Source organism: Cololabis saira, chromosome 22 (assembly GCF_033807715.1).
Source record: "Cololabis saira isolate AMF1-May2022 chromosome 22, fColSai1.1, whole genome shotgun sequence".
Taxonomy (NCBI): Eukaryota; Metazoa; Chordata; class Actinopteri; order Beloniformes; family Belonidae; genus Cololabis; species Cololabis saira.
The window spans coordinates 17,184,314-17,211,634 of record NC_084608.1 but is presented as its reverse complement, the minus strand read 5'-3'; the positions used below and the strand labels follow the sequence as shown (position 1 = coordinate 17,211,634).

The 27,321-nt window shown below is 42.6% G+C and overlaps 1 protein-coding gene across 1 annotated transcript in view; it reads left to right on the top strand.

Moving 5' to 3' along the window:
• prex2 (phosphatidylinositol-3,4,5-trisphosphate-dependent Rac exchange factor 2) overlaps positions 1–27,321 on the top strand; it is an 85,766-nt gene that overhangs the window by 14,849 nt on the left and 43,596 nt on the right. Inside the window, exons 2-17 of the mRNA XM_061713039.1 lie at positions 2,530–2,601; positions 3,598–3,720; positions 5,617–5,721; positions 7,863–7,964; positions 8,764–8,925; positions 11,800–11,933; positions 13,144–13,247; positions 15,127–15,276; positions 15,698–15,839; positions 19,018–19,118; positions 19,917–20,020; positions 20,123–20,172; positions 23,148–23,223; positions 25,142–25,214; positions 26,635–26,777; positions 27,073–27,165. Of these exons, the coding sequence (XP_061569023.1) occupies positions 2,530–2,601; positions 3,598–3,720; positions 5,617–5,721; positions 7,863–7,964; positions 8,764–8,925; positions 11,800–11,933; positions 13,144–13,247; positions 15,127–15,276; positions 15,698–15,839; positions 19,018–19,118; positions 19,917–20,020; positions 20,123–20,172; positions 23,148–23,223; positions 25,142–25,214; positions 26,635–26,777; positions 27,073–27,165 (1,734 nt within the window). The remainder of the gene's footprint in view (positions 1–2,529; positions 2,602–3,597; positions 3,721–5,616; positions 5,722–7,862; positions 7,965–8,763; positions 8,926–11,799; positions 11,934–13,143; positions 13,248–15,126; positions 15,277–15,697; positions 15,840–19,017; positions 19,119–19,916; positions 20,021–20,122; positions 20,173–23,147; positions 23,224–25,141; positions 25,215–26,634; positions 26,778–27,072; positions 27,166–27,321) is intronic.

Here is a 27,321-nt window from a genome sequence, read left to right as displayed (position 1 = left end):
TACGTGCGATTGATTCAAGCTTTTGCCGGAGAATCGTTCTCATTTGCAGAGCTGTAAGGTGCCACAAACTTGGAAACGGTGGTTAAAGGCACACTCAGCCTGGCCACTGTTACCGTGTCCATAAATTCCAGTCTGTCAGCTTCCCATTTACTGTCCGTGGATCCGTTCCAGGACCAGTCACCAAACAAGGCCGCCTGGCAGTCTCTTCGGAAGAGACGTGCTCCACAAATCAAGCCTGAAACCTGCACAAGGAATACAATGAACAATAGTTCAGATGGTTAATGTGTGTTTTCTGTGTGGCAGGCTTATTGCAACAATTACACAAAGGACGCTTTCAATTGTGCACCGCCGTTCTGATGAAGAGACTCAACTTTTGAGACAACATAATTTATCACCGTTGTCCAATCAGAAAAAGATTCCCTGTTTCTTTTAATATGCCCCATTTATTCTGCTGTAATGCTGTTTACATCAGATGAACATGAACATGCAGAGTGGCTCTTTGTTTTCCAGTCAAGTCCCACGCAGCTACAGAGATAGAGTAAATAGTATTTTACAGATACAGAGACTGCTTGCCGTTGATTAGACTCTTATCCATGTAAAGTGAATTGATAGACTCCTTAATGTGCGCTTATTTAATATCATACCTCACTGACAGGAAGCTGTGTTTTGATTGAAATGAGCACTCCCTGCTGATCTCTTATACTGTACACCCTGTTAGGCCTTAGCGAGGGTCTGTCGACTTCTGCTCAGTGTTTGTACATATTAGACTTGCTAATCAGATGCTAATGCTTTTGAATGGCAGAGTTGCGGGGCAAGGGAGCTACAGAATGGTAATCAGCGTGCAGTTACCCTGCAACAAAGAGCCTGGTTATCTAAGCGCACTTTCTCGCCCGCAAACCTAGTTCCATGCATTTGCCTGTGCAGCTCCTTTTGAAGTGCTACTTGATGTAGAAGCAGTGTGCTTAAGATGATTTCTGTAATTTAAGAAAAAAGGTAAACTTGCTTTCTTCCAAAAGTTGACAAAAGAAAGACTTTTACCCCTAGATAAGTACCACGGTTTTTACCATCTGTTGGTGATTAATCAAGTGAAACCTTTCACTGAGCTCACTGCGCTCTCAATCAGCCCTCTTAAATGTTGCTGTCATGGAATAATTCTTGGCTTGTCTGCTCGTTAAAGTAAGCTGTTTACATGCTTTTTGCTCGGGGTCAGGCTGCCTGCTGTGAGGCTGCACCGGGCGACAGATGGCATTACGGCCCTCGCTGGGCCGGTAAAATGATGCCTCTGCCTGAGGGTTCACTGCAAAGGCCGAATTCAACCTCTCTCACTCACAGAGACTGTCGGGAGTTTGTCTTACTATATCAGTCATGTTCTGCTGTTGGTGTATTGTGCTGCAGATCTGTGCACGGTATCTGCTGAACTGGTGTGCTCCCCATCAGCTTTTTTTCATGTTTGTCCATTTATCTTCTTTGTCATGAGTCAGACTGATGTCTTTCAGCAGACAGGTTCGGCATACTGTGTTGCTTTGTTATTTAAAAATGTTGCCAGCTTTCTTGATGTTTGCCTTTTATGCCATGTAGAGGATGAATTGTGTCATTTATGCCCATAAAGAGTGAAGGAAAACATCATACAGTTGGGTTTGTGTTATGCTGGACTTGTTCTAATTCAAATGAAGCAGCAGTATAAACATAGAAAATTGTCTTTTTAAAAAAAAAAAACAGAGAAAGTGAACTTTTTCAGTTATTGGATGTAATTTCCCTTATGCCGTACTTTATATTTAATGAAAGCTTTGCTTTACTTTTGATGTCATCAGAGCCTCCCTGAAGTAAAGTGCTTTAGAGGAATTAGTGAAAATCAAAATCTAGTGAAGCCACTTTGTTTTCCCCACAGCGCCGTCCCTGAAGATAGACCCGTCTGCCAAACCGCTCGTCTCGTGAATACTCAAGATTTCTGTTCATTACCTGTTGAAGGATGTCCTGACATTTAAAATTTGCCCCTCAGCTGGAGTGAAACTTGTCCGTCAGTCAGAGAACATGTCAGATTTTCTTTTTGCTCTCATTTTAAGAAACGCTTTTGAAACTTCTTAATTCACCACTCTCAGAGAGCGCCCCGGAGCATTAAATGAACTGTCAAGGGTTTGTGCAGTGAAGCGGCCTGGGAACCAGCGTCCACGGGGACACAAGAAAATAAGAGCGCTCTCCATCAGTCTCAACCCCACGCTGATGGCCTCTCCAGCTCACATCCTCAGCCACTTAGTGCCACCTTTGAAATACAATGCTCTGCAATTATAGCTTTTCTTTTTTTTCATACGGTACAGAGATTGTGTTTTGAGAATATCAGGTGTCCATTGTGAGTGTGTCCAATTTGCTGTGGCAGCAAAATGGTGCAGCTGAGCACAAAAGCCTCAAATCTAGCCTCCTGTTTGGTGTTTCTGAGGTACAAAGCGATTCGATAGCTGAAAGTAATTCGATCCTGGGGGCCAGTTCAAAATGTGTTAACCTCTGCTTTCCCTTTTCTTCGCTCCGCTTCAGGTGTTTCTCCATCGTCTCGACCAGTACGCAGCCACCAAGATCGACAAGAACGTCACAGAGGAAACAGTCAAGGTGAGAAGTGCACTCTGTTGAGTTACACAGCTGTGTTATTAAGACTTGTGGAAAAAAAAAAAGTGAAACATTCAGAGTAATCGAGTTTTACTCTGACAGTGCAGCCAAATCTTATTTTCATTCAGTAACGTGATCCGTGAAAAGTTCGGAAATTGCATCACAAACTAAATAAACTGTCGTTAGCGGCGCTCTTTCAACTCGGAACAGGCAACAAGAGGTGGGCGATGCAGGAAGCAGCTGCAAATATGCTCTATTTATAAATGATTCCGGCTGCAGGATAATAAAGGTTGCTCCTGCACAGTGGGAGCGCTTCTGTGAGCCTGCTTACTTTTGAAGGTAAACAGGCATTCAGAGGATATTTACTGCATGTCCCGTGTTTTGGAATATTTCCTCTGGTGTTATGTTTTGTTTGGGAACATGCTGTGCGGAGAGGGCTTCAGATAGCAGGGAGTTATTATTATGGCTGCAGTGTCACAGAGGAGCTGAATGACATCCAGCCCTCCAGATTGGAAGCTCTGTGATCAAATCTGTGCAGTTTTATTTCCTTTTTTGCTGTTTGCATAGTACTGCGAGAGATTATTTTGGCCCCAGAACACCCATGAAAGTCCCCTGGTTTTCATGCTTGGCTTTTAATTCCCTAGATGTTTGCTTCATCCAGCATCAGGCCTTAGTCTCTCCCTTTAATGTCACCACTGAAAGGACATAAATGAGGGCAGAAGTCAACCCAAAAGTTTTTACATGGCAGCTTTTAAAAATGGGGTTCTTTTTTTAGCTTTACTGTTAAATTATCTCTAATACTGTTTCAGATTCATATATCAAAGACCTCTCATGCAGCGGGCTCGTTACAAAGAAACCTCAGGCTTCATTCTGCGGCTTTAAATGCTCGTTCGTCTCGCAGCGCTCGCCACAAAAAGAGGAAGTGTGTGCCAAAGTATTGATTTAGGAACTGCAAAGGATGAGGGAACAGAATGTAAAAGGGGTTTCTTTTTCTTGCAGGTTTTGTTCTCCAACATCGAGGAGATTCTTGCGGTTCACAAAGACTTCCTGTCCATGGTGGAGGAGCTGCTGCAGCCTGACCCCCACGCTCACCATGAAATCGGACGCTGCTTCTTGCACTTTGTGAGTGGCTTCTGTGCAAATGTTTGTTCCTCCTGCGTCCTGTCGTGTCAACACCTTTGATTATGTCTTATCCAACAATTGAGTCTCCTCTCGTGATAATCCTTCGCTCGCTGCGACCTACAAATCTGAAACCGATTCCTCCGCAGAGTTCAAATGTACAGCCAGGTTCACCGGTACTTCTGAAAAACGACGAGCCTCTCCACATGTTGTCAATTCATCTTCTGGATAACTCATGATGAGACAGTGCACATGTTTGATATGCTTGATGTGGCTCTGGTATACCGATCTCCAGTGCTATATATCACGTTTCTTTGATGCAGAGCCTGGAGGCTCACTGGCATGTAATTGGATTCAAAGTGCAATAAATCTAGCCGTCCTTCTGTTGGACTTGAAGCAACTTCTGTGTCAGTTGCGGCTCGCTGCTCTTGGCATAGGTGAAAGAAAGATGTTGTAGCGGCACAGATGGCACGGTTAGGTTTATGATGAGATGATTTCATTGAGAGAATGGGATATGCTTCAAAGCAAAACTGAAAACTCATGACCCACGGCCATAATTCCGTCATAAGTGATCACTCTGCAGAGAAAAATCAAACAAAGTGGACTCACTTCCCTTATTCTGCAGCTTTGTCAAACTTTCCCTAACTCTAGTGTTTTGTTGACACGATTGAATTTCGAAGAAAGAGTAACACTTTACAATTTTACCACAGAGACACAATAGAGTAAGCCAGCTGGACGGTTGACTGTTCTATGATTCAGGTTTGGGCTCCGCTTCATCCTGACTCCACTTCTCCCTTTGGATTACAGTGAAATCAATCCCGCGGCAACAGAAAAACAGCGGACGGCTTCGTAATCCGACTTCTTAGAAAGCATGAGTCAACATCATGCTGTTCAGTTTATCGTAGCGCTGTGTTTTTGTTAGGCCCCCAGTCTGTTGTTGTGACGGTTGCGTCTCTTCACATCATCCAGGCTGAGGAACATCATCATAGCCGAAGATCGCGGACTATTTTTGCTGCTGTTGTGAGTGATTTACAGGCTGTGTGGTTTGGTCTCACTGTTGCTTCTCCAAGACGATGGAGCATGAACATCTTATGAATAGCTTTGGTGGAAAGCTGCTGGCTGTGAGGCAGATGACAGGATGTCAGGGACCCCCCTCCACACACACAAACACATACCACGTGCATTATGTATTTCACCGTATTAGGGATTTCATCATGTTCTGTGGTCGGTTCAGTTCTCCCAATTTTCTGTCAAAAACTATACTTTTCTCTCAATAATCTTATGCGGGAACAGATTATGTCAATAGTACACAAATAAACTTCAGCTACAAGAACGTTCAATTAATTGGAAGTATCAACTCTTTAATAAATTAGACTAAAAAAAAAAAAAAATATTTCTATTAGTTAACTTTTGTGAGACACTTAATTGATTTCCGACTGAAATGTTAACCAGGCCCGGTGAAAAATTAGTGATTAGTAAGGCCTAACGAGAGATGCAGAAGGAATGAAATATACTGTAGCTTCAAGGGCCCAATTTCATAGGTAGATTGGAGCTTATGAGATTGTGCAAGGTCTCAAGAAGCTTCTCCTTTTACGAAAATCCATGTTATCTTAATTTTGCAATTTGGACAAGGTATTCTCTTGGATGTTTACTTGTTTTTCTGTCAGGAAAATATCACAGAAAATAAACAATGTGGGACTATTTAGAAAAAGGCAAAGGAAAATTGTGTGTTTGTTTTTGCCAGAATTAATCATTTAAGTATAAAATAGGATGTAGGCCTCTAGTTTATATGTCGATGCCCACCTCTCTTTTCTCCGTTGTTTGTTGCCACCTTTGTAATGCTGTCTGTGTTGTGCTCCTTTTCTTCCCTCTAACTCTAACTTTATCTGCCTCACGCAGAGGAGCCGTTTTCAGATTTATGATGAATACTGCGGGAATCACGAGAAGGCCCAGAGGCTGCTGCTGGAGCTCAATAAGATCAGGAGCGTCAGGACGTGTTTACTGGTGAGAAGGGACTTTTAACCTCTATTTAATACATTACCTGAGACATGCATCTAACTTCTCTAATCAATTCAATTCTGCAGAAATAAAACAATAAAACGGAATTTGCTTCACACTATTTCCAAATGCCAGTTTTTGATCAAAAGTGGACCTAAAGCAGCTCACTCTGTGACAAACGTGGCAGCTGAACCTCATCAAACCTTGTACTCTATGTTCCAGCGTGTCTGGAGGCTCATGTGTCTCTTCCCCACGTGTGGGTGGATTCCTTCGTCCTGTTCCTCGCTGTTCTTTGAAACTTTTACTTCCACTGGGGCGCATCATGTTGCTTGAGCAAAAAAGGATGACCACATCCTCACCGCTCGCTCACTCAGGGTGGAGAACCTCGGTCTCCTTCGTTGCTGCAAAGCTCTTCCCAGACAGTTTTTCTTTTTTCTTTACCCACCATGCATACTTTTAACTTTTCCCTTGTAGATTGTGAGATTATGTATGTATCCCATCATATGCTGCTGAAACCTGTTGTGCATCCTGCAGAGCCAAGTTGCAACCCCAGAGTTGAAACATACAAACCATCCATAAATTGAGACAGTGAGATCTATGTGTCTACTTTGCTGATACCTTTTTTCCTTTTTTTGTTCTCAGCAGCCAGAGAAGGCTAAGACAATAATTGACAGTGATTTACAGTCTTGACACTTAAGTGACCCGGCCTTTGACGGGACCATTTGGATCTCTCGTTACCTTCAAATCTGCAACCGGTGATGTGTTGCTAAACCCCAGGTCACCTCCTGAGTGCCGTAGTAACGTAGTTGGGGATATCCACTAACCCCTTGTAAACCTTTGACCTTCCGACTGCTGCAAAGTCTGGTTCAGTGTTTTCATTTTCGCTATAATTCATGAGCAGTTCGTCTTAATTACAGGTGAAATGGAAGGTGCGAATAGCTGACCTCGTAACTTTTAACTTTGCGCGTGGGTCACTTTTTGCCAAGTTAAGACCACAGTAATTGCTTAGTATTTGTTATGGATCTGCTCACACTTAATGTTTTTGCAGAACTTTCATGTGGATTGCCATATGAGCCTACATGTATACATCCCTACTGGGCTGCAAATCTCTGCATCAAAAAGAAAAAAGAAAGAGGAATTTACATGAGGTGACTCCGGTAGATGAAGAAAGAAATGTATTCTTACTGAATAGATCTGGTTGAGCCATCTGGTGAGACAGGGAAGGCTACAGAGATGGACCCGGTTTGGAGTCTGCCAATGGGAGACTGGCATGCAGAGGAGACTGACTCAACTGCCTTCTGCTCCTCATATAGGGGAGGGAGGGTCACAGATACAAAATGACTTTTATTGATCGCTATGCATAACAATTACACAACAATCTATGAGGGCCTCTCACGGATCTGTGCAACTCAACTAAGCATTCTGGGTGGATAAGCTCTGGAGTCACTCATATAAGAGGAATACATTATTAATTTTTGTGTGTTGCTTCCGTTTTTCTTTTTGCTGTTTTTCAATTATCCCTGTTTATTTTAGTGTGTGCAAAGAGCCTGCGAGTCACTTAGTAGAGACAAGCTCTGCTTGTTAAGCAACGGGGAAAAAATAAAAGAAAAACAAGTGTGTATCCAAGACCTTTCGAATCATTACATCAGACGAGCTTCCCTTCCTGAGTTGTCAGGGAAAATAAGTGCTGTTTGAGTTTAGTGTCAAGAAGGAACAATCTCACAATATGACGTGTTTGAGTTATTATCCTGCAATGTCACTGCTACACGTGAACGATCTCAAATTGAAAGTATGTACCGCTTTCCTTCCAATGAGGCTTCAATTTCAGACACCCGATTGTTAGTTGTTTCTGCGTAACTGGGATTTTCCCATCCGAACGATTCTTGCAGTCCCAGCAGCCTCGTGTTGTGCTGTCCTAATGAGGACATTTAAAATCCCATGCTAACACATAATAGTGATGAAATCTCTTGCAAAGTGCTGACTTCTTTACACAAAGAGTAGATACAATATCATAACACCTCACTTGTGACTGAACACAATAATATTTCTGATTACTGATAAGGCAGAGATCAAATGTTGGACTTTTAATGGGTAACGACGCAGACACTGCAGCCTCACAGACTAATGTTTACCCTCCTCTCCTCCAGAACTGCATGTTGCTGGGAGGCAGGAAGAACACGGAAATCCCACTTGAAGGTTACTTGGTAGCTCCTATCCAGAGGATTTGCAAGTACCCGCTGCTGCTCAGAGTGAGTATGCTTTTCATGCATGCAATCAATGTGCCGCAGACATGTCACATCCACGCGTCACAGCTGCAGGGCACCTTCCTCTTCTCCATCTCAGTCATTAGTCAGCGCTGTCCCGTCCTCTTCACATCAACCTCTCCTTTGCAATTGAAACGCCAGCCTCGTATTCCGGGGCGTTCCTGCTTGACTTCTTTAGACTTATCATCACCTTGCCCTGCCCTGCTGCACATTCAGACACTTTGACTGGGCTCATTCATACCTGCCTTCTCCCAGCAGTTTAAATGTTTCCTCTTTCCAGTGTGCCTGAAATGCGATACATTTTCAAAGTTTCAAGCTGGTGATCTGATCTGTCCCATCTCATTTATCTTATTATGATCTATTAATTCACTCAGGCGTTATCCAAACAGCCACCAGCATGTGCACAGAGATGTAGAGATATTATAATAATAAGGGGGTAATCTGATGCTCCGTCTGTTGAAGGCTTCCAGCTGCCAGGCCTTCCTCCTCTCCACGAAGTCGCGTAGATAGCCACGAGCAGCTTCAGATACATCCAGAAGAGTGTAAATCAGCCTTGTGGTGGCTAACAAGCTAAAACACTGTGTTTAGACTGGGAGATTCCTGCCAATCAAGCTAAATAATAACAAGCAGGCAAGCGGCACTGCAACCACAGAGCTAGTGGAGGGTGAAAGGTGGAGTGGAGTTACAGGTCCTTCATGCCTTACTTAAATCATGAATCAAAACAAGATACTCATAAATAAATGCACTTGGATGTACATTTTGCATTGTTTTCTTTGGGTTCAAGGAGCTGCTGAAGAGGACCCCTAAGAAGCACAATGACTACGCCCACGTGCAGGAGTCCCTGCAGATGATGAAGTCTGTGTGCTCCAGCATCAATGAAGCTAAAAGACAGATGGAAAAGTTGGAGATTTTGGAGGAGTGGCAGTCCCATATCGAAGGCTGGGAGGTGGGCCACATTCAAACATTACATTGTGTTTCATGCTTTAAATACAGGACTGTCTTAGAAAATTAGAATATTGTGATAAAGTTCTTTATTTTCTGTAATGCAATTTAAAAAAACAAAAATGTCATACATTCTGGATTCATTACAAATCAACTGAAATATTGCAAACCTTTTATTATTTTAATATTGCTGATTATGGCTTACAGTTTAAGATTAAGATTCCCAAAATATTCAATTTTTTTTAGATAGGATATTTGAGTTTTCTTAAGCTGTAAGCCATGATCAGCAATATTAAAATAATAAAAGGCTTGCAATATTTCAGTTGATTTGTAATGAATCCAGAATGTATGACATTTTGGTTTTTGTAATTGCATTACAGAAAATCACAATATTCTAATATTCTGAGCCAGTCCTGTAAATCCTGAATAGTTAATGATAAATAGTTGTTTAGACTTCTTGCTGTGTGTTTTTCTTTTTTGTCTCCTTGAACTCACACAGAAGCTTTCTTCAGCAAAGCTCAAAGTCGTGACTTATTAAAAGCTACTTAGACTTGTGAATTCCTAGTGGTCTGACTTTTGTAGCCTTTTAAGCTTTCTTGTGCTCCATGGTCACAGCCGTGACACTCTGCGTTGACCAGTCCCCTCGTCATGGCAGCTAGATTTTGTCATTCTTTTCTTCTACAGTTATCTGAACCCTCAAGCCTGGGTCAGCAGTACTAGAGATGGTGGTTAAGATGCTGGCTTCCTTTAAAGAAGGCCTTAAGGCTTCCTGGACTCACTGGGACAAAGAGGGCCAGTGTTGATACAGCCCCTGTGTTGTTACTGGAGAGAAAACACGCTTTCAACCCAGATATGAGCTAGACAAGATACAACACAGTGTGATCAGACTTCCTTCCATGACCGAGATTAAGTTGTCTTAATGTGTTGTTTTAGGGTCTCCGACAACATTGGAGTGCTGTTTTATGATTAGCGTGGCGTATTCTTGAGCTTCAGAGTAAAATATAGTGCAGAAAAGTGGTTTGGACTGCTTTTATGTTAACCAAAACCCTGTGATTATTCAAATCAAAAAGAATTCAAAGAACTTATGTAACTTCTGTTTGAACTGTATTTAAATTTACTTTGAAAAAGAGTCACAAAGCAACAAGTTTTAGGTGTATATAGTTGCTGAAATCTAAGAAAAGTTCAATCAGAACGCTCTGTACTGGGTGGGGTCACATCTTTTACTCAACATATTCCTGGCTCTTGCTACTATGCGGTTTTCCCTCTGCACTTTTATTAATTGCAAACATTAGCTCATGCTGAAGCCGGGCGCTCTCGACCGCTGCGCACCAGGCTCTGCACCTTCAAATGAAATAAAATTGAGATGGAGATGGGTTACAGGCTGGAAAAGGGAAAGCGAGAACTGAGAGATGATTGTATTTAGCTTTTTCTGGGTGGGTGTGGACAATGGAGGTATGAGGAGGAGATTTCCAGTCCTGCTCCTCTATCTGGCGTGATTGCTCCTTGGCGCTGACCCACTCCGCTTGCTGGCCGCACTCAGGGCCTCCTGGAAGCTTTCGGCTACGTGACATTTGAGAGACAGGGCGATGGACTGCTCTGGTCACCATGGCGATGATGACTGGGAGCATTTGTCAGGGCGGTGATTGCCAGTTGGTTGGTGTTGCTTGTGTCTGTTTTCCTGACAGAGTTCTGCAGTAATGCTGTAATTTTAGACTTGAGTTTAATAGTTTCCAACTGGGCTTTCATGTCCCTTTCTGTTTTCTCTTTTTCTACTTGTGTTGATGGGTTTGCTTGATTTGGTTTCTTTATGAGCAAAATCTCTCTCATCCTTTCCTTCATTATGTTCAGCTTTGTCATAAATAAGTCTTTATCCGGCTCTGCAGTTGTTGTCTGACGGCTGTCTGACTTGCGACTGGAAAATACAGTCTTAAAAAGATGCAACAAGTAAGTTGAACAGTGTGATTTATTTCTTTCCCCCCCTCCTTCTTAAGTTTTAATACAAACCAACGAAGGCAAAGGTCAGTACTGCCATTAAGGGAATCCAGTTTGCCATCTTGAGTGGTGGGATGTCGCCGAAGGCCCCTTCAAATGACCAAGATAGGTGTCTGTAGCTGGTGTGCACACATTCACCTGCTATAGATTAGTTTAACATCTGCTACAGGGTCTTCAGAGAACCAGAAAAGTGTGGAGGAAGGAATGAAAGACATGAAGGAACAGAGTAGGCGAGGAAAAGTGCGAACTGATCCTAAGTAGGGAAGGGAGGAGAAAGGGCGAGGAGAGAAAAGAAGGAAAAAGTGCAATAGGTTCTGGCCCGCTGATGTCTCCAGCATGAGGAAATGTTTAACACATTTTCCGCCTCTGTGTGCATGGGGGTTATTTTTAGCTCTTAGGGAGCTGATCAAACGGGGTACATAAATTCCCAGAGCGGGCGAGTCAAGGGAAGAGACAGCACACTTTATCACTTGGAATAGGAACTCCAACCAATGTGGTGACCAGGCAAAACAATGCAACACGTACTCCGACTGGACGGGATGTTATTCTATAGAAGCTATTAAGCAGCCCGTGTGTTCAAGTCCCACAGCAATCTGCTCCGAGGAAGCACAGAGTGTTTTCACAGACCCCTGAGAGAGGGAACAGGAAAGGCTGGGCTCTGGTATTCCTCCTGCTGCTCGGACCCCGCATCTGAACACTTACAGGAGAAATTGTTTGTTAAGACTCTGTGGCAAATGGATTTTTTCCATTAAGATGTCCACTTGTGTGTACATATAAGACATACATTTCAATTTGAGTTTCCCACACACATTAATACTCTCGATGTCCAGGAATCTTTTCTTACTTTTCTGTTTTATTCCCGTTTCCCCCCAATCTCCACCTCCAGGGCTCCAACATCACAGATACCTGCACGGAGATGCTAAAGCAGGGGGTCTTGCTGAAGATTTCAGCTGGAAACATACAGGAGAGGATTTTCTTCCTGTTTGACAAGCTTCTGGTCTACTGCAAGAAGAAAAACAGGTGCTTCGCTCGTCTTTTCCTTACATGTGCTCTCTTCTGTTCTCCCTCACTTTACACCACAACACTTTACCTCTTCGTTAGGCCGTGTGTTTTTCAGACAGAGGGGACATATTGTTTACTCTAATTCACAGTTTCCCTCTTTGTTTGCGGTCCACCCGAGCAGCGGCTGGATAAATTATTCACTGCAGCGGTTTCTTTAGAGTCGTGTAACTTTTTGTGAGGGAGAAGAGAAAAGAAGTAGAAATCAATTTTTTTGTTGTGTTAAATCAAGAATTGACCACAATCTCTGAATATGAGCTGTTTTCTCTGCAGTGTCTGGTTTGAAATCGAATAATGACACAATGCACCAGATAACATAAGATCTGAAATGATCAGTTCAAGTTAAATCAAGAAGTTCCCGCTGATTGCCTGCTGATTTTCTGTGCAGGCTTGATGACAAGGTTATTCTGTAGGTAGTGGGGGGTTTTTGTTGCTCAAACTGAACCACTGATACGCTGCTGCTTCCTTTTATTTTATCCTCTGTCCTCTGTCTTTTATTTGACCTTATGTTCCATCTTCACCGTGGCACAAGAAGCAAAGTTTTACTGTGGAGGCAAAAAGGAAAAGCGACAATGAAATAATCTTTTATATACTGGAGCAACCTTCTCAACTTCATCCTGGTTTACATTGAGTGCTTTATTGACCCTTTCCCACAAACACACTCACATTACAACCCCAGTATTACATATTGTAATATGTAATAGACGTTTCAGTGTTTTGCACACACGTGTGACAGGAATAGAGGTCGATCCACCAACTGTACATTCACCCACCGATCCACCCCTTCCACAGTTTTTTTAACCAGGTTAAAAACTCACTTCTCTAAAATCGGATGTATTTCCTCCTTTAATCTTCATTCTTAAAATAAACTTGATTGTGATTGCTCCGTTTGTGTGGATTATTTGAAGAAGCATGAACGTTTCCATCTGAAACTCATCTGAAACCTTAAAAATGTACAGAGATCGACTTTTCAACTTAAGCTTATGTTGCTGTTAATGTGGGATCTTTGTTGTTCATTAGCATTTGGTCTGAACAGCTGTTTTAAAAAAATGTGAATGGAAAACTGAAGCAAAACTAATTTCTGCTTCGGTCTGGATGAGGAAACCAAAAAGTGTGACCAGACCAGACAAGAATTAAACTCACGTGGTTGCTTTTTTTCTCTTTGACGAAGGCGTTTGAAAAACAGCAAAACATCCAGCGAGGCTCCCCGCTACCTGTTCAGAGGGAGAATCAACACCGAGGTGATGGAGGTGGAAAATGTGGACGATGGCACAGGTGAGCAGTGAAACAATATCACTTTAGTCGGATTTCCTGTGTTTTTATGCCCAACAGCTCTTAGAGCTTCATTTCTGTGCCGGCAGTCCTGGGTTGCAAAATATAAAACCTCACAGCAGAAAGTTCATAACATATTTATTGGCAAGAGTGTGTGTAACTTTATTATTGGATTTCCAATGGAAAAGTTTACCTATGAGGATTTTTCCTGAACATCTCTGGTTGCGTAACCCCGGGACTTCTGCTGGTCCTCGTGAACGCCTGTGCTTGTGTCTCTTGGCCTCTTATAGCCGCTGATTATCATTTATATTTGTAGAAGCCCTTATTTACTTTCCAGCGGACTCGAGATAGGCGGTAGCGTTTGGGAAGAGACGGAAGGGTTTGGGGATGAAGAAAAAGCAGGAGGATAAACATGTGATGAAGGCTGCAGTGCAGAAACTCGTGGGTGTTCTGCACCACAGGCGGGAAAGCTCGCTCTGAAATCCAGGGCGACAGGAGTTTTTAGCTCGGATTCCTGTGAAATGAAATTGCCTCCACTTTTTTTTTTCCAGTCTCACACTTGCTGCCAGAGGTTGAAACACGCCCTTGAGGCATTCAAAAGTCAGGACACCACAATATATATATGCGTTATGGCTTAGTTATGATTATTGATTGTAACAGTTTACTTTCTGTTACAGCCTGACCTAGAAAAAAAACAAAAAAAAACAACAAGTGTCAGCTGGACTGACATTTCAAACGAGATGGAAATTATCATCTAAATACAAATTAATTTCAAGACCTTCCCCTCTTTGTGATATAAGATTTGATCATCTCAAAAGGCCCGTTTTGTGCTCATGTCATCATCAATTCATTATTGTATTTGGGGTCTAAACGTTGAGGTTTTAATGCTTCAAAGATCAAAGAATTCAAAGGTTCAAAGAGTATTTTTTTTCTTAGCTGTTACATCACTGCAACGCTTCACTTTGTTTCTGAAATATAACTGTTTTAATTCCTTTTAACTCAGCGTTAGCCCCCCCATACCCCCCTCCCAAAAAAAAAAAAAAAAAAGGCCACTGGGTTCTGACTGGTAAAGAATCCTGATGTGTAGCGACTGCCAACTTCAGGTCTCAGGGAGTTCAAGAGCGGAACCCTGCATGGGAAATAAAAGAACTCCCGTCGCTGTGGGTTATGTGACTTCACAACGGCTTTAAATGCAAATTATTAAGACAACACAATGAAGGAAAGGGACAAACCCAAAAGAATAATACATTACATACTCTTTAACATTTGTATACCACAAGTTCAGGTGCAAAATTTAGCTAAGAGGGACTGTTGCATGGGGCTCTGTAGTAACTGGTGATGCTGGATCGTCTTTCTTCTGCATGTGTGTCCCCTGCTTCATCTCCTTCAAGAGGAAAAACCTTAATCAATGAGCCAATCAATCAGGAGACATTAGGGGCTAGAAATGGGAAAGATGGATTGAAGGCCAGTAATATAGCTAAGAGAGGCAACAGTACTTGGAGTGTATTTCCTTGAAAAAAACACTCTTCTATGAGAAAGATTTAAGTCATGAGATGCATCTGTCTTTTTCTGTATTAAATGAATTATTCCGCCTGAAGGATGCCGCTTGGCTCTGGTTTCTCCGAAGCAGTTCATCGGCTCCGTGCCTCATGTTAATGCTCTGTCGTATGCAGTAACCGCTCTTCCCAATAACTCTGTTTACAGTGGCATGATCAGTTCCACCGCAGACTGACGGCCCTCCCCCTCCCAACATGAAAAAAAAAAGAAAAAAAAAGTGCTCCGCCGGTACATGAGTCACAAAAATTGGATTTGTGTTGTACCACTCCTCGCGAAGAGAGGACTATAAAACTAAGAGTCAAGATTGTCTGCTCTGCCTCAACAGCTGACTACCACAGCAGCGGGAACATCGTGAACAACGGCTGGAAGATCCACAACACGGCGAAGAACAAGTGGTTCGTCTGCATGGCCAACACTCCGGAGGAGAAGCAGGAGTGGCTGGAGGCCATCATGAAAGAGAGGGAGCGCAGGAAATGTAAGAGGCCGCCTGGCTTATCAGCATCAGGGGTGGGGTTGCTGTTGAGGGAATATTTACTGAAATTATACCGACTTTAATAAGTGGAAGTGCATCATGTGTTGAGTTGGGGAATATTGATACGAAACAAAATTACCTGAGTAGTTCGCAGGGGCTTCTGCAGATAATTATGCAAAGCAAAGTCAGCATCATTTCAGCTTTACTTTGCTCATATTGAAGTTGGCATAAGGCAAACATTTAATGATGTCAGGCATTAGACCAACAGGACGGACGGGGCAAAGCACTGACAATTATCCTGCAAAATTAAGAGAACATAAACCTTCTCCAGCTTGTACTTGATGCCTTGCCCGGGGGCTCAGTGAGGAGATTATTAATGCCGTGATATCGACAGGTAATTTGCACCCTTCCCTCCCCTGTGCAGCGCTGAGGCTTGGCATGGAGCAAGACACGTGGGTGATGGTTTCGGAGAAAGGAGAGAAGCTCTACCACCTCATGAGCAAGGGCAACCTCATTAAAGACCGGAAACGCAAGCTCACCACCTTCCCCAAGTGCTTCCTGGGAAGGTAAAGCTCCTTACTGCTTCATTTAGTGGACAACTGCGTACTCAGCTCTCTGAGCAGCATCAGGGGGAGAGCTCTCTTACTGTGTGGTAGTGAGTAAGTGCCATACTGAATGACTGGGTCGTGACCTTTTCTGGAGCAGGATGAGTGTGCACATTCAGCTGGAGGGATTTGTATTGCAGTCGGGAGCTTGTGCAGGGTAATGTGTAGAGTGCACAAGGCTCCGTTCCCATCAGATCTTTCATTTTTAAATTAGCAAGGATTTCTTAAGACAGCTGGTGTCCAGGAAGCTGTGTGTGTCTGCAGTCTCAGTCATGGGAAAATCAAATCCAGCCAGATTTAGGCCCTGAATCTTATTTAAGGATTATTGGTGTGGCGTCTGAGGAGGAGTTGGTGATTGAATGTCAGTCATAAATCAGAGGGGGAAGCTTAAGGTGGATCCTGGTATGAATATGTCATTTTCATCATTTATGCATCTTTGAATCTTCACAGATACGCCGGTTATCTTTTCATCTGGTGTGATTTGGATTGATCTAAGGATTCTTGCTCACCATGCATTTGGTGATAGCTCGGTCCGTTTGCTGGGTTATGTTAAGTAAGCATAAGTTGATCCCCCACCTCAGCTGCATTCATCATCTAAGACATAAATGACTGGGACTTTGTTGGGCGGGGGGGGGGGGGGGGGGGGTCAGTTTTTCTTGCAAATATATGAGAAACATTTTGGCTGAAGCTGGTTGAGAAAACACTCTTAATATACTCTTTTGGGAATTGACTGGGGTTTGCCTTACAGTTTCTGCTTCCCACACTGCAGGCCAATATGAGAGGCAGTTACTGTGAGAATGAGAAGGTGACAGAGTTGGATTAGGAAAATAAAATCTGCATTGACATCTGGCTGCAGCTTTAGAATTAAAAGCATATGAGATGGTTAAAAGTCTTTTTACAAAGCGATGGCAGTTGGAAAATTAAAAAAAATTTAAAATGTACTGTATTTTCAAGACGGGATTAATTGAATACTGAATGCTTTTTAAATGTCGTCTTTTTTAAAAAACTTTTGAAATCATGAACACACTTCCTCATGAACCAGGACATTTCAGAATTAAAAAAAAAAAACGTTTTCTATTTAATATTATTATTGTTTTTTATTTTCTTTTAAGCTCACTTAATCAGATTTAAGCTCACCCAAGCCTAAATGATCATGTCAGTTTTTTATTTATTTATCTTCTGAAAGCATGAGGAGGAAATAAAAAAAGGTCGAGTTGAACATAGCTGTGGCCAAGTTACATGGAGTGGTGGTTTGGGGTGAAGAGTTACTTTCTCTTTTGGTCCGTGCAAACAACACCAGATGCCTTGTGCTCCGGAGGAGGAATGGATCTGTCAGCTGAAAAGATTAAAAGGCTCAAACGCTAGTCATATGCGGTCGTCTCGTTGAGTCTGAAGAGATCAAGTGGTGAGCTCAGAGACGCTCCATTTGTAAACCTACACTTTACATGCAACACCTGCATGACCGCTCGTGGGTAAGAACACATCTCGAGCCCCACTGTACTTCCCCCCTGTCTTCAATGACTGTGGAGATGATTGCATGTAGGCGTAATTGCTGAATGAGAAACAGCATCGTATGTCTGTGATGAAAACCACATTGCCTTATGGCTTCAGCTCAGCCCACTCCTCCCATTGTGAAATTCTTCGCCTTTATCCTCTTTCCACGCCTACCCCCTTTTTCTTTTTTTTTTTTACTTTTCTTTCTAGAGATGAGAGCTATTTCTGGGTCTCCGACTCCTCCTCGTTTAAACGGCACAATCTTATTTGCGGTTCGTTTTCTGCAACAGAGTAATTCATCAAAGGAAATGTGTCCGACAGCTACCCCGCCAGATGTTCTCGTCAGATTTTTAAATTGAAATAAACAGAAAATCTGATGCGCGTTTGTGCTTTCTCTACGGAATATGTGGCAGATGCTGGTTTGATCTTGTCGTTGACAGACATTTGTTGAAATCCATTCAAGAGATCACTGAAAACAGGTTTTAAGGTTAATTTGACTGCTCCTTTAGCTTTGACAGCGTTGTATTGATTCTGTACAAAACAGACTTGTGAAATTGGGTTGGAAAGCGGTATTGTGCACCCCAAGATGCGAGTAATAATCTAGAATATGGTACAAACTTAGGAAATTAAGTAAATATGCTTTTCTTCACGTTTTGCTTCAAATAAACCCTTGTTAGACTCTAAATTTCCCTCAGGATTGAGTATGTATGTTAGGGGTGGGGAGTGCGTGTGTGTAACTGCCTTTTTGTCAGGTGACGGCTTGGATCTGTACTTGCTACTTGAAAGCGGGTACAGAAAATGGCTGGATGGATAGATCAATCCTCGTCAAAGTTTTGTGTTTTTTTTTTCCTTCCTGCGGTCCGTTGAGGAGAGAAAAACACGTTAAGGATCAGTGGTTTAAGAGAGTAAGATGTTGGAGTGGGCAGCTCGGCCTTTGGCTTCTTTGAATACTTGGTAATAAAAAATAAAAAGAAGCGGGTTTTGGCTGGACTCTGACACCCAGCCGTCTCTATCATGGTCTGGCAGGGAGTTTCAGAGGATTCCAGCAGAACTGCTGGCTGTGTTAGCTTGGCTTTTGCGGAGAGGTGGGACATCAAGGATGTAATCAGGCTGCTGCTGCCTTCGCCAGTCCTCCATCTTCCACCAGCGCCTTTTACTCTGTCCTCTCACTCCATCAGCGTCTCTTTTTTTCCCAAAACATCAAACTGCAAAGTTATTCCACTTAACTCATCAAAGAGCGAGATGCCGTTTGTTGTGTTTGGTGGTCGGTTTGTTTGCTCTGTCTCGTGTTTTCTATTAAGAAACTCCCAAGATCCAGTTAAATCCTTGGTATCTGATAGCGTTATTGTGTGGGTCTAAAATAAATGAAGTGAAACCAGACAAAGGGAAAAAAACTAAAGCCCTCTGGTTGTTTTGACATAGTGGCTCACAGCAGTAAGTAAATCATTCCTCAGCCAATACAGCGTCGGTGGCTGTAAAAGTCACGTCGATTTAGAGTAAATGTTGTTTGTTGAAAGTCCTGCTTTTCCTTTTTTCTAAAGTTTCCGAGGGTGAATTCGAGGCTGCTTACACTCATTGTGCATCATCTGCCATAAAATCTTGAAAGTATTTTTGCTGAGTCGGCAAATGTGTGTTTTTTCTTCAGCGAGTTTGTGTCCTGGCTGATGGAGATCGGTGAAACGGATAATCCAGAGGAAGGGGTTCACCTGGGTCAAGCTCTGCTGGAGAACGGCATCATTCACCACGGTTTGTCGCCTCTTTTCTTACACCGCCCTGTTACCACGACCCCATTAATCACGCGCTGCACAGCGGCGCTAGCGCTTAACGTACAGCGCCATGTCAAGAAGGCAGCTGTTTCACTTTGTGTTTTTGCAGTTGTCCCATTTAAACGCTTGGTGAGGGATTACAACTATTTATCTTGTCGTAACGTTTGTGTAATATTTTCTCAGTTACGGGTTGCCAGCAACGGGGTGACCGAGTGAATGAGGCTTACGCTGACTGATGCGATGCCTTCAGACCAAATGGTCCTCTGCAAGCGTTTTTTTGTCTCCCTTTCTCTCTCTCAGGGGCACCTTGTTGCTTCCTCATTTGTGAAACTAGATTGGGCCTATGAGCCGTTCCTGACAGAGAAGAATAACGCTGGGCTCCTTTAGTGCAGTCAGAAGCCCCCCAAGAGAGAGAGAAAAAAGAGATTGAATATATTTTCACGAGAAAAACCTTAAATGTAACCTGCCTGGGTGCAGCCGAGGATTCAGAGCCGACTTTTACTTGTCCTGGAGGGTCTGTGTAAAATCCCCTGAAGCAAGCGGAGCGTGGCGCTCCGAGCAGCTGTGTTATCTGTGCCGGCTGCGTATGAGGTTGAGTCTTCCTTTTGTCTGGAAATCTTGTTTCTTTATACAGCCCTGCCTGGATTGAATATATTTTTTTTAAAACCTTTTATACTTTCAAAATTTAAAGCCAGATGAATACAGTTCCCTTAGGGCTTGAATTTATTTCAGATTTTGTTTCTTTTCTAACTTTTTCGGTGCATTCTGCTTTTTCTAGTGACAGACAAGCACCAGTTCAAACCCGAGCCCGTGCTGTACCGCTTTCGCTACGACGACGGCACCTACCACCCCAGAAGTGACATGCATGATGTCATATCAAAGGTAAACGTGCAAAGTCAATGATTGTGATTGTATTAAAGCTGAATTTTACATGTAATTCCTTAAAGTAAGCGACTATACCTCTTTTTTTTTTTTAAATCTCAGGGCGTTCGGCTGTTCTGCCGTCTCCATAGCCTCTTCACCCCTGTCATCAGGTACGCGTCCGTTTACTTTTCCAACTCCTTTGGAACCAGACTAGGTGGCTTAGCATCTAAGTGAAGCAGAAAAGAGTCACAGCAAACTATGAGCTCATTGCTTTCAAAGAGAAACTGACTAATGATGAGTTGGTGCACATGGCAGCGGAGTGGGATGGTGATTGAGCTTGGCGCGCTCCAAAAACACAGATGCGCTGGAGTCAGATGTTTAGCTGTTTAGGCATGTCAGTAATGTTAGAATCGCTAAAGAAATAGCCCTGCAACACCAAATCAGCAAAACTACTGGCTTTCACCACGAGTGAATGTGAACCTCTCTGGCAGCAGTTTACATCTGAGCAGCAAGTGTTTATTCAGGTTGGACACACATTTTTGTGTGATGCTATGTTCGCATCTTGTGGTAAACAAAGCAAAATGAGAATGTTGCCTATTTTGTACTCGAGGCAAACTTAATCCCTCAAGGTTTTTTTTTTTCTTCCTTTCTATTTCATGTTCAGCCTCGGTTGAACGCTACTGAGAACTTGACTCACCGCCTTTTGTGCAGGACGTCACAACATCGCGCCTCAGGCTTTCACCTTTTTCAGTCTGCCATAGAAGCTCAGGTTCAAAGAGGAACAATAAATCACCTTTGATACACTGAGAGGAGTAAATCCATCACTTACGTACATCCCTGAATGTTGGACACAAAACCAGACAATCTTATGATCTCTTCTTCAAATTAACTAAGGGTTTTTAAAAGCATAACAACATGCGTAAATGCCACTTTGGATAAAAGATTACGCGTGTCTGCTTTGATACTCTCCATATTAAGTTACATGAGCTTAAATCTGTAACAACGTGTCAAAGCTGAATCATCCATCTCCATTAAATAGTAACTTAACCCCGAGTACACGACGGCTGCTTTATGAGCAATTTTACGCACATGTAAGAAGAAAAACCTCTAATTATGTGACTAATTTAGCTTTTTGCTTTCTTTCCATTTGAACTGTGCTTTCAAGCTGCTAACCTGTTTACTGCAAAGCGCCACATCAAGGTTGGTTGTTTATGGTTGGTTTCAAAAGGCCTGAAGAAAAGCTTTAATTTCACACCAATTAAGCTGCAACATATCCAGAGGGGGCACACTGATCCCACTTATATTAAAACAGTTAAGCTTCTCCATATTTGTGCCTGATCCAGATGCTAAAAAGCTTGAAGGGTGAACGTGTGTGTGTGTGTGTGTGTGTGTGTGTGTGTGTGTGTGTGTGTGTGTGTGTGTGTGTGTGTGTTAGTATGTGTGAGCGTTTCGAGGGTGTCAGTCTTTAGTCTGCTGCTGTTTGTTTGCTAAACCTCCTGATTTAATAACTGTTGCTGGTGCACTGGAGTTGCGTTGGCTTTTAAGCTACTATATATGCGCGATGCAGTCTGAATCAAAGCCCAGCACAATGCTTGGTCGAGCCTGGGAATGCCAGAGTATAATTGGAGCAACCAGTCTCTGCCTAATTAGGTGGAATTTCCTGGCAGAGTGAGAGGGATGAGGTAAAGAAGAGGAGGGGGAAGTATAGTTACCCTCAGACTCCCCCAACCCCCTTTAAACCTCTCCCTTCTTCCTTCAAAAAAACCTGTCAATCTTTCCAATTTAGGTGATCCCATTACAAATGTCGTCCGTGGACGGATATATTGTCAGAAAAATGAGAAAAATCTTTAAAGCTACATACCAAAGGGCTGAGTGTGCACAATACAACAAATACTACTCATAAATGATCTTCATCCTGAATAAAACCAAGAGCAAAAAAGGAAACTGGCCTTTCACGTCACTATTTCTTCATAATGTTGAAGAAATGTGACAGAAAGTCAACATTTATGGATTTATGTGTAAAAATGTGTCACAAACAAATGTTATGGTGCCTTGTACTTCAGTTATTTATCAACGCTGAGCAGCTGATTAAAGATCGGCGTGATTTATTCCAAAGGGTGAGATGAAAATACAATTGCCGACCAGCTCGATCACAAAATGTCAAAGCAAACTTTTTCTCCGCAGACAGCGAGTTAAAAACCACCTCTGTGACCTTTTCCTCCGTTACTCTTCAAACTGCTGTTTCTGCACTCCCAACATATGGCGGCCCACTGTTCTGCTGTTTACCCCACATTCTTCACCCTGACAGCTTCACTTTGCACCAGCCGCCGAAGCCCCTCGTTGGCCCGACAGTGGGATCCCTTCCAGGAGAAATGTGGGGTGCCTCCCTGCCTGCTCTGGTTAAAGTGGTGGATGCGCAGAGCGACAGGCCACCGTCCCTCATCAACCCTCCCGTTCCTCATCAGGGACAAGCACAGCCTGTCCTCCACACTTACATAACAGAGTTTCATTGTGGAGGAAACATTCCCGCTCACGCTTCACATTCTGAAGAGCGGCACGCAGCTGGGATTGGACTTCAACTTGGTTCACAACCCTTGTTTGACTTGTCTGGACTGTGTGTGTGATGGAAAGTCATGTGCATGTGTGGTTGCGTGTGTGTCTGAGTGAGTGTTTGCATGTGGCAGAGGCGGTGGAGTGGTGTAAGTCACGGTGGTTCAGGACTTTCCCGGCCCTGAAGCTCAGCCCCTGCGTGTCCCCAGGGAGGCCCCCTGTGCTCGTGGGAAAGTCACAGCTCCATTTCAGATGGCATTCTCGGGGTCTGGCAAAGTGCGGCTGTGTGGGTGACGCTGGGAGCAGCAGCGCCATACCAGCCTCGCTCCGAGGAATGCTGTTTTTGCTGTTGCCACACTTCAAGAACTCAGATATATACCATGGTCCTGCCAGCACTGGAAAAAGTGGCCACGCTTTGTTGAAAGTGGAAATGACTAAAATCCCTTCAGGCATTGTTTTAAAATAGACCAAGCGATTACTGCTCTGCAACTTAATTGTCCAAGTTCAATACAGTGAAGGCGAGCCTCATCATTAAATAAATCAAGTTTTTGTCTCCTAGTACCTCACCAAGACGTGTGTTTTTGTGCCCATCCAGGGACAAGGACTATCATTTGCGAACCTACAAATCAGTGGTCATGGCTAACAAGCTGATAGACTGGCTAATAGCACAGGTAAGCCCTTCATCTGCCCTTAATATTAATACCTGGCTCTGTCACAAGAAACGCAGAGAACTTTTATTTTGATTTGTTATCAATATGTTCAGATAAATAATGAAAAGTCTGAGCAAAGGATGGTGACATGCGGGGTACCACAAGGCTCAGTATTAGGCCCAACGCTCTTCATACTGTATATTAATGATATTTTCAATGTTTCCTGTAAACTAAATTGTATTTTATTTGCTGATGATACAAACCTTTTTTGTTCAGGTAAATACCTAGAAAAGCTCCTAAATACAGTAGAAACTGAACTTAAAAAAATAAAAAGGTGGTTTGATGTGAATACGTTATCATTGAATATAAGTAAAACTAAATTTATTATTTTTGGAAATTGACCTAATCAAAGTAATACAAATCACTATTGATAATGTGGAAGTGGAAAGAGTTTTTGTTAATAAGTTTCTTGGAGTGGTTATTGACTATAAGCTGTGCCGGAAGCCTCACGTCAACTCCTGTATCAATCTTTAATAAAACCATATATAACATACTGTATAGAAGTATGGGGACACACATTTAAGACAATCACAAAACCAATATTCTTACTCCAAAAAAAAGCAATGCGACTCATAAACAAAGTTGGATACAAGCACCCAACCAACCAATTATTTATAGACACAAATGAGCTCAAATTCAATGAACTGGTGGACTTCAAAACTGCACAGATTATGTTCAAAATCAACAAGAACATGCAGTGGATGTTTGGAATAAGTTGGAGAGGGATTTGAAATCAAGTAGAACCTTAACCTTATTTAAAAAAAACATTGAAAAGAAGGATGATTTCTCTATACCAAAGTAATGAATGGTGATGCTTACTATGTTGATTTGGGTATTCATTTCATTGGTGATTTGATTTGATTATTCAAGGATGAAGGAAACATGTGGACTGCACCTTTTTTTTCTTTCTTTCTTATTTTTCGAGGAATCTTTGTTATCCCCATGGAGGCAATTTGTTTTACTGGCAGTCTTATCTCTTACTTCTTGCTTTTATTTCATTACTTTAAATAATTCTTTTGAGGGTAGGCAATGAATAAGCTTTGCTTCAGCATACACCTTTTTCGGTCTAGATGCTATTTGTATATTGGAAACCTTTTTTTAATGTTTTCTTTGAACAGTGTATTTCGTTTCCTTGTTGTCATTTTTATTTTATTTTTAATTTTTTTAAAGTTATTTTGATGTTTGTCTTATTTTTATTCTTTTTTTGTGATGTCATGACCGAAATAAACTAAACTAAACTAGAACTAGAAAACTAAACTTATCTCATCTGGTTTCTGAGCACATTGGAAACAGATTTGCACAAAAGCGGGAAGATGAAAGTGGCTGTTGATATCACAGTTAAGTCACTTCAAACGTGCAAAAGAGAAAACAAGCCATCAGACGCCGAGGCTCTCTGTGGGCCTGACAGGAAATAAAAGAAGGAAAGCTGAATCAATCAGCTTGTATGCTAAGCTTTATTGATTCTGACAGGAAGCTTTGAGCTTGACAGATTGATAGTCCTGTTCACGGCGACCACCGCAGAATTCGATGCAGACATCGCATACGGGTCGGCCTGGAAGTGCACTTGTGTGCCTGTGGTAATCCATGTGAGTGTGGTTAAACCAGGCCGGTGGAGCAGCGCTCAACCGCTTCAGTGGGACTTCAAACGCTGTCACACCAGTCTAGACATGATCTTGGCTGTGTTTAAGGTAGAGCTGTGCTGGCCTGCAGGCCTTTGGATGCAGGAACAAAAGCCATTTTGACGTCTTTCTGAAAAGCATCCCAACTTTTCTCTCGCCTCCTGTCTACAGTATATTTTGAGCAAATTTTGTGTCAAAGTAACAATCCACTTTTTATGTTTAATTCTAACTTGTGTTCTTGCTTTTTTCTCCTGGTGCAGGGGGACTGCAAAACGAGAGAAGAAGCGCTGATCTTGGGGGTGGAGCTGTGTGACAATGGCTTCATGCATCACGGTAAACGGCACTTTTCTCTGCTGATTACAGAAAAAAAAGCTCTGATGCTGCGAAACCACAGAGTCCTCTTAATCGCTGACTGCATTAGAATCAAATGCATTGGAGAAATGGTGCAGAAGGGTGCCTGGCATTTAGCATCCCGTTTTTAGAGCAGGCTGAACAGTCAACCCCTTTGACGCTCTACAAGAATACCACTTTTTTCCGATCCAGTGAATACATTTCTGTGTCTATGGCTCTATTCATGCATACGCTCACCGACTCCATACTTATTTGCGTACATGCATATATCTTAGGCAGCCGAAGGCCGGGTGCATGCCTGGTTTCCTTCATGTCTGAGAAGTTGGCGGGCGACACATGTATGTTTGTCAGTTGTAAATCAAAAGCGGACAGTCGTCATGGTGACAGTTTGTTTACGAGACTCAGATTTGTTTTTAACTCCATGCTTCTTTCAAGCCAAACTCCACATCATACAGACTACAGTATGAGTCACCGCGTCCCCCCGTGATGTAACCGCTCCTAACTGCCCGCAGTTCAACCCTCACACTACAAATTACCAGCACATCTATAGAACGCAACAACCCCAGCCATCAAACTTCCTTTCACTTCCACAACCTCCGGGGTAATTTTGCCATTCGTGCCTGTAAGTTATTTGGCCTAACGATATAGCTATTAAAACCATTGGCACAATATCTGATCTTGAGGGGAACGGGATGAGGGAACGTTAGAAGGGAAGCGCTTGTTTTTCCCCCACAGGCTTCTTTTTTTACTTCAAAACTAAAGTCGCGGTGGATGTGTTATGTTGCTCTGGAGACCGGGTTCATTCAGAAGTGATATTTAGTAATGCAAGCTGAGTTTTCCCATTCTGTCAAACTGTTTTGTAATTTCTGCACTGAAAACACATTTGGAGTGTCCTGTAGGTCTGACAATATTATGGCTTAAGCCGTTTGGCCTCTGTGCCTGTTGGGGTCATACTTGGAGCACGTTCAGCTTGTTAACTTCATTGCTGAAGGTATTTTTATTCTGAGGCTTGAAGTACTGCCTGTTTGCAAATTAGCTGTAGTAGTTACAATAACGATATGAATAAACAGACATGCAAGCAGTGATGAATAGGTCAAGCAGTTCAACAGGACACAGTTGCCATGGCAACTTTATCTACTCATGTTTAAATCCATGACTAAGACTTTCATGAAATAAAAGCATCGTTCCTGAAATGACTTTAGAAACGCCACAGGTGTTTTTGTAGCTCGTCTCCTTGGCTTGATTACTAAGAGGAAACAGCAATCACTGATGTATTTGACAACACTGGCCCAACTCATTGGTTTAAATTCTTCAGCTTTTTGTATCTTTGATTATTCTCCAGGTTCACTTCTGTTGATCTGTTGTATTGTATATTTAAGTGTGACTCTCTTACTTCCATCAGTGTTGGAGAAGAGTGAATTCAAGGACGAGCCTTTGCTGTTCCGCTTCTTTGCTGATGAGGAGATGGAGGGATCCAACACCAAACACAAACCCATGAAGCATGACCTGAAAATACTTGAAAATGTTATAACCAAGTCTCTCCTGGTAAGTTCTCCTCCGCGGGCCGTGTCTCTGTTTAATATGTTAAGATGTGGTATAAGTTGCCCACAACTTGCTGTGAAGTACACAGCTGTGAGAGGGAAAAGTGATAACGCTGCAAATGTCCATTTTACACCTCAGTAAGCAAGAAAAGCATTTTCTTTTTTTCAGGAGAGTGAGAAAAACAAAATGTGTGCTATCTATCCGTGCCAGTGTTTTCTTTTGCTATGTGTGCGCTGTGTGAAAGTGTCCTGGTCTGCTGGTTTGGGATTTTTTGCTGATGTGAAACATGTTTTTGCAGATACGGCCAAGTGATGGAGGCTACGGCTTCACCCTGGAGGAGAAAAATCGTGTTCCCATCATCAAATCTGTGGAGAAGGGCTCCCCAGCTGAGGTGAGATACTTGGACTGTGAAGAACATTTAGAGATGTTCAGAGCCCTCGGACACAAGTTTTGTACCTCTGAGAATAACAGAGGCAGAGGTTTTGAGGTTGTTGGGACCCCATTTGCACGGGACTGGTATCACCTGAGGATCTCATTTGTTATAATT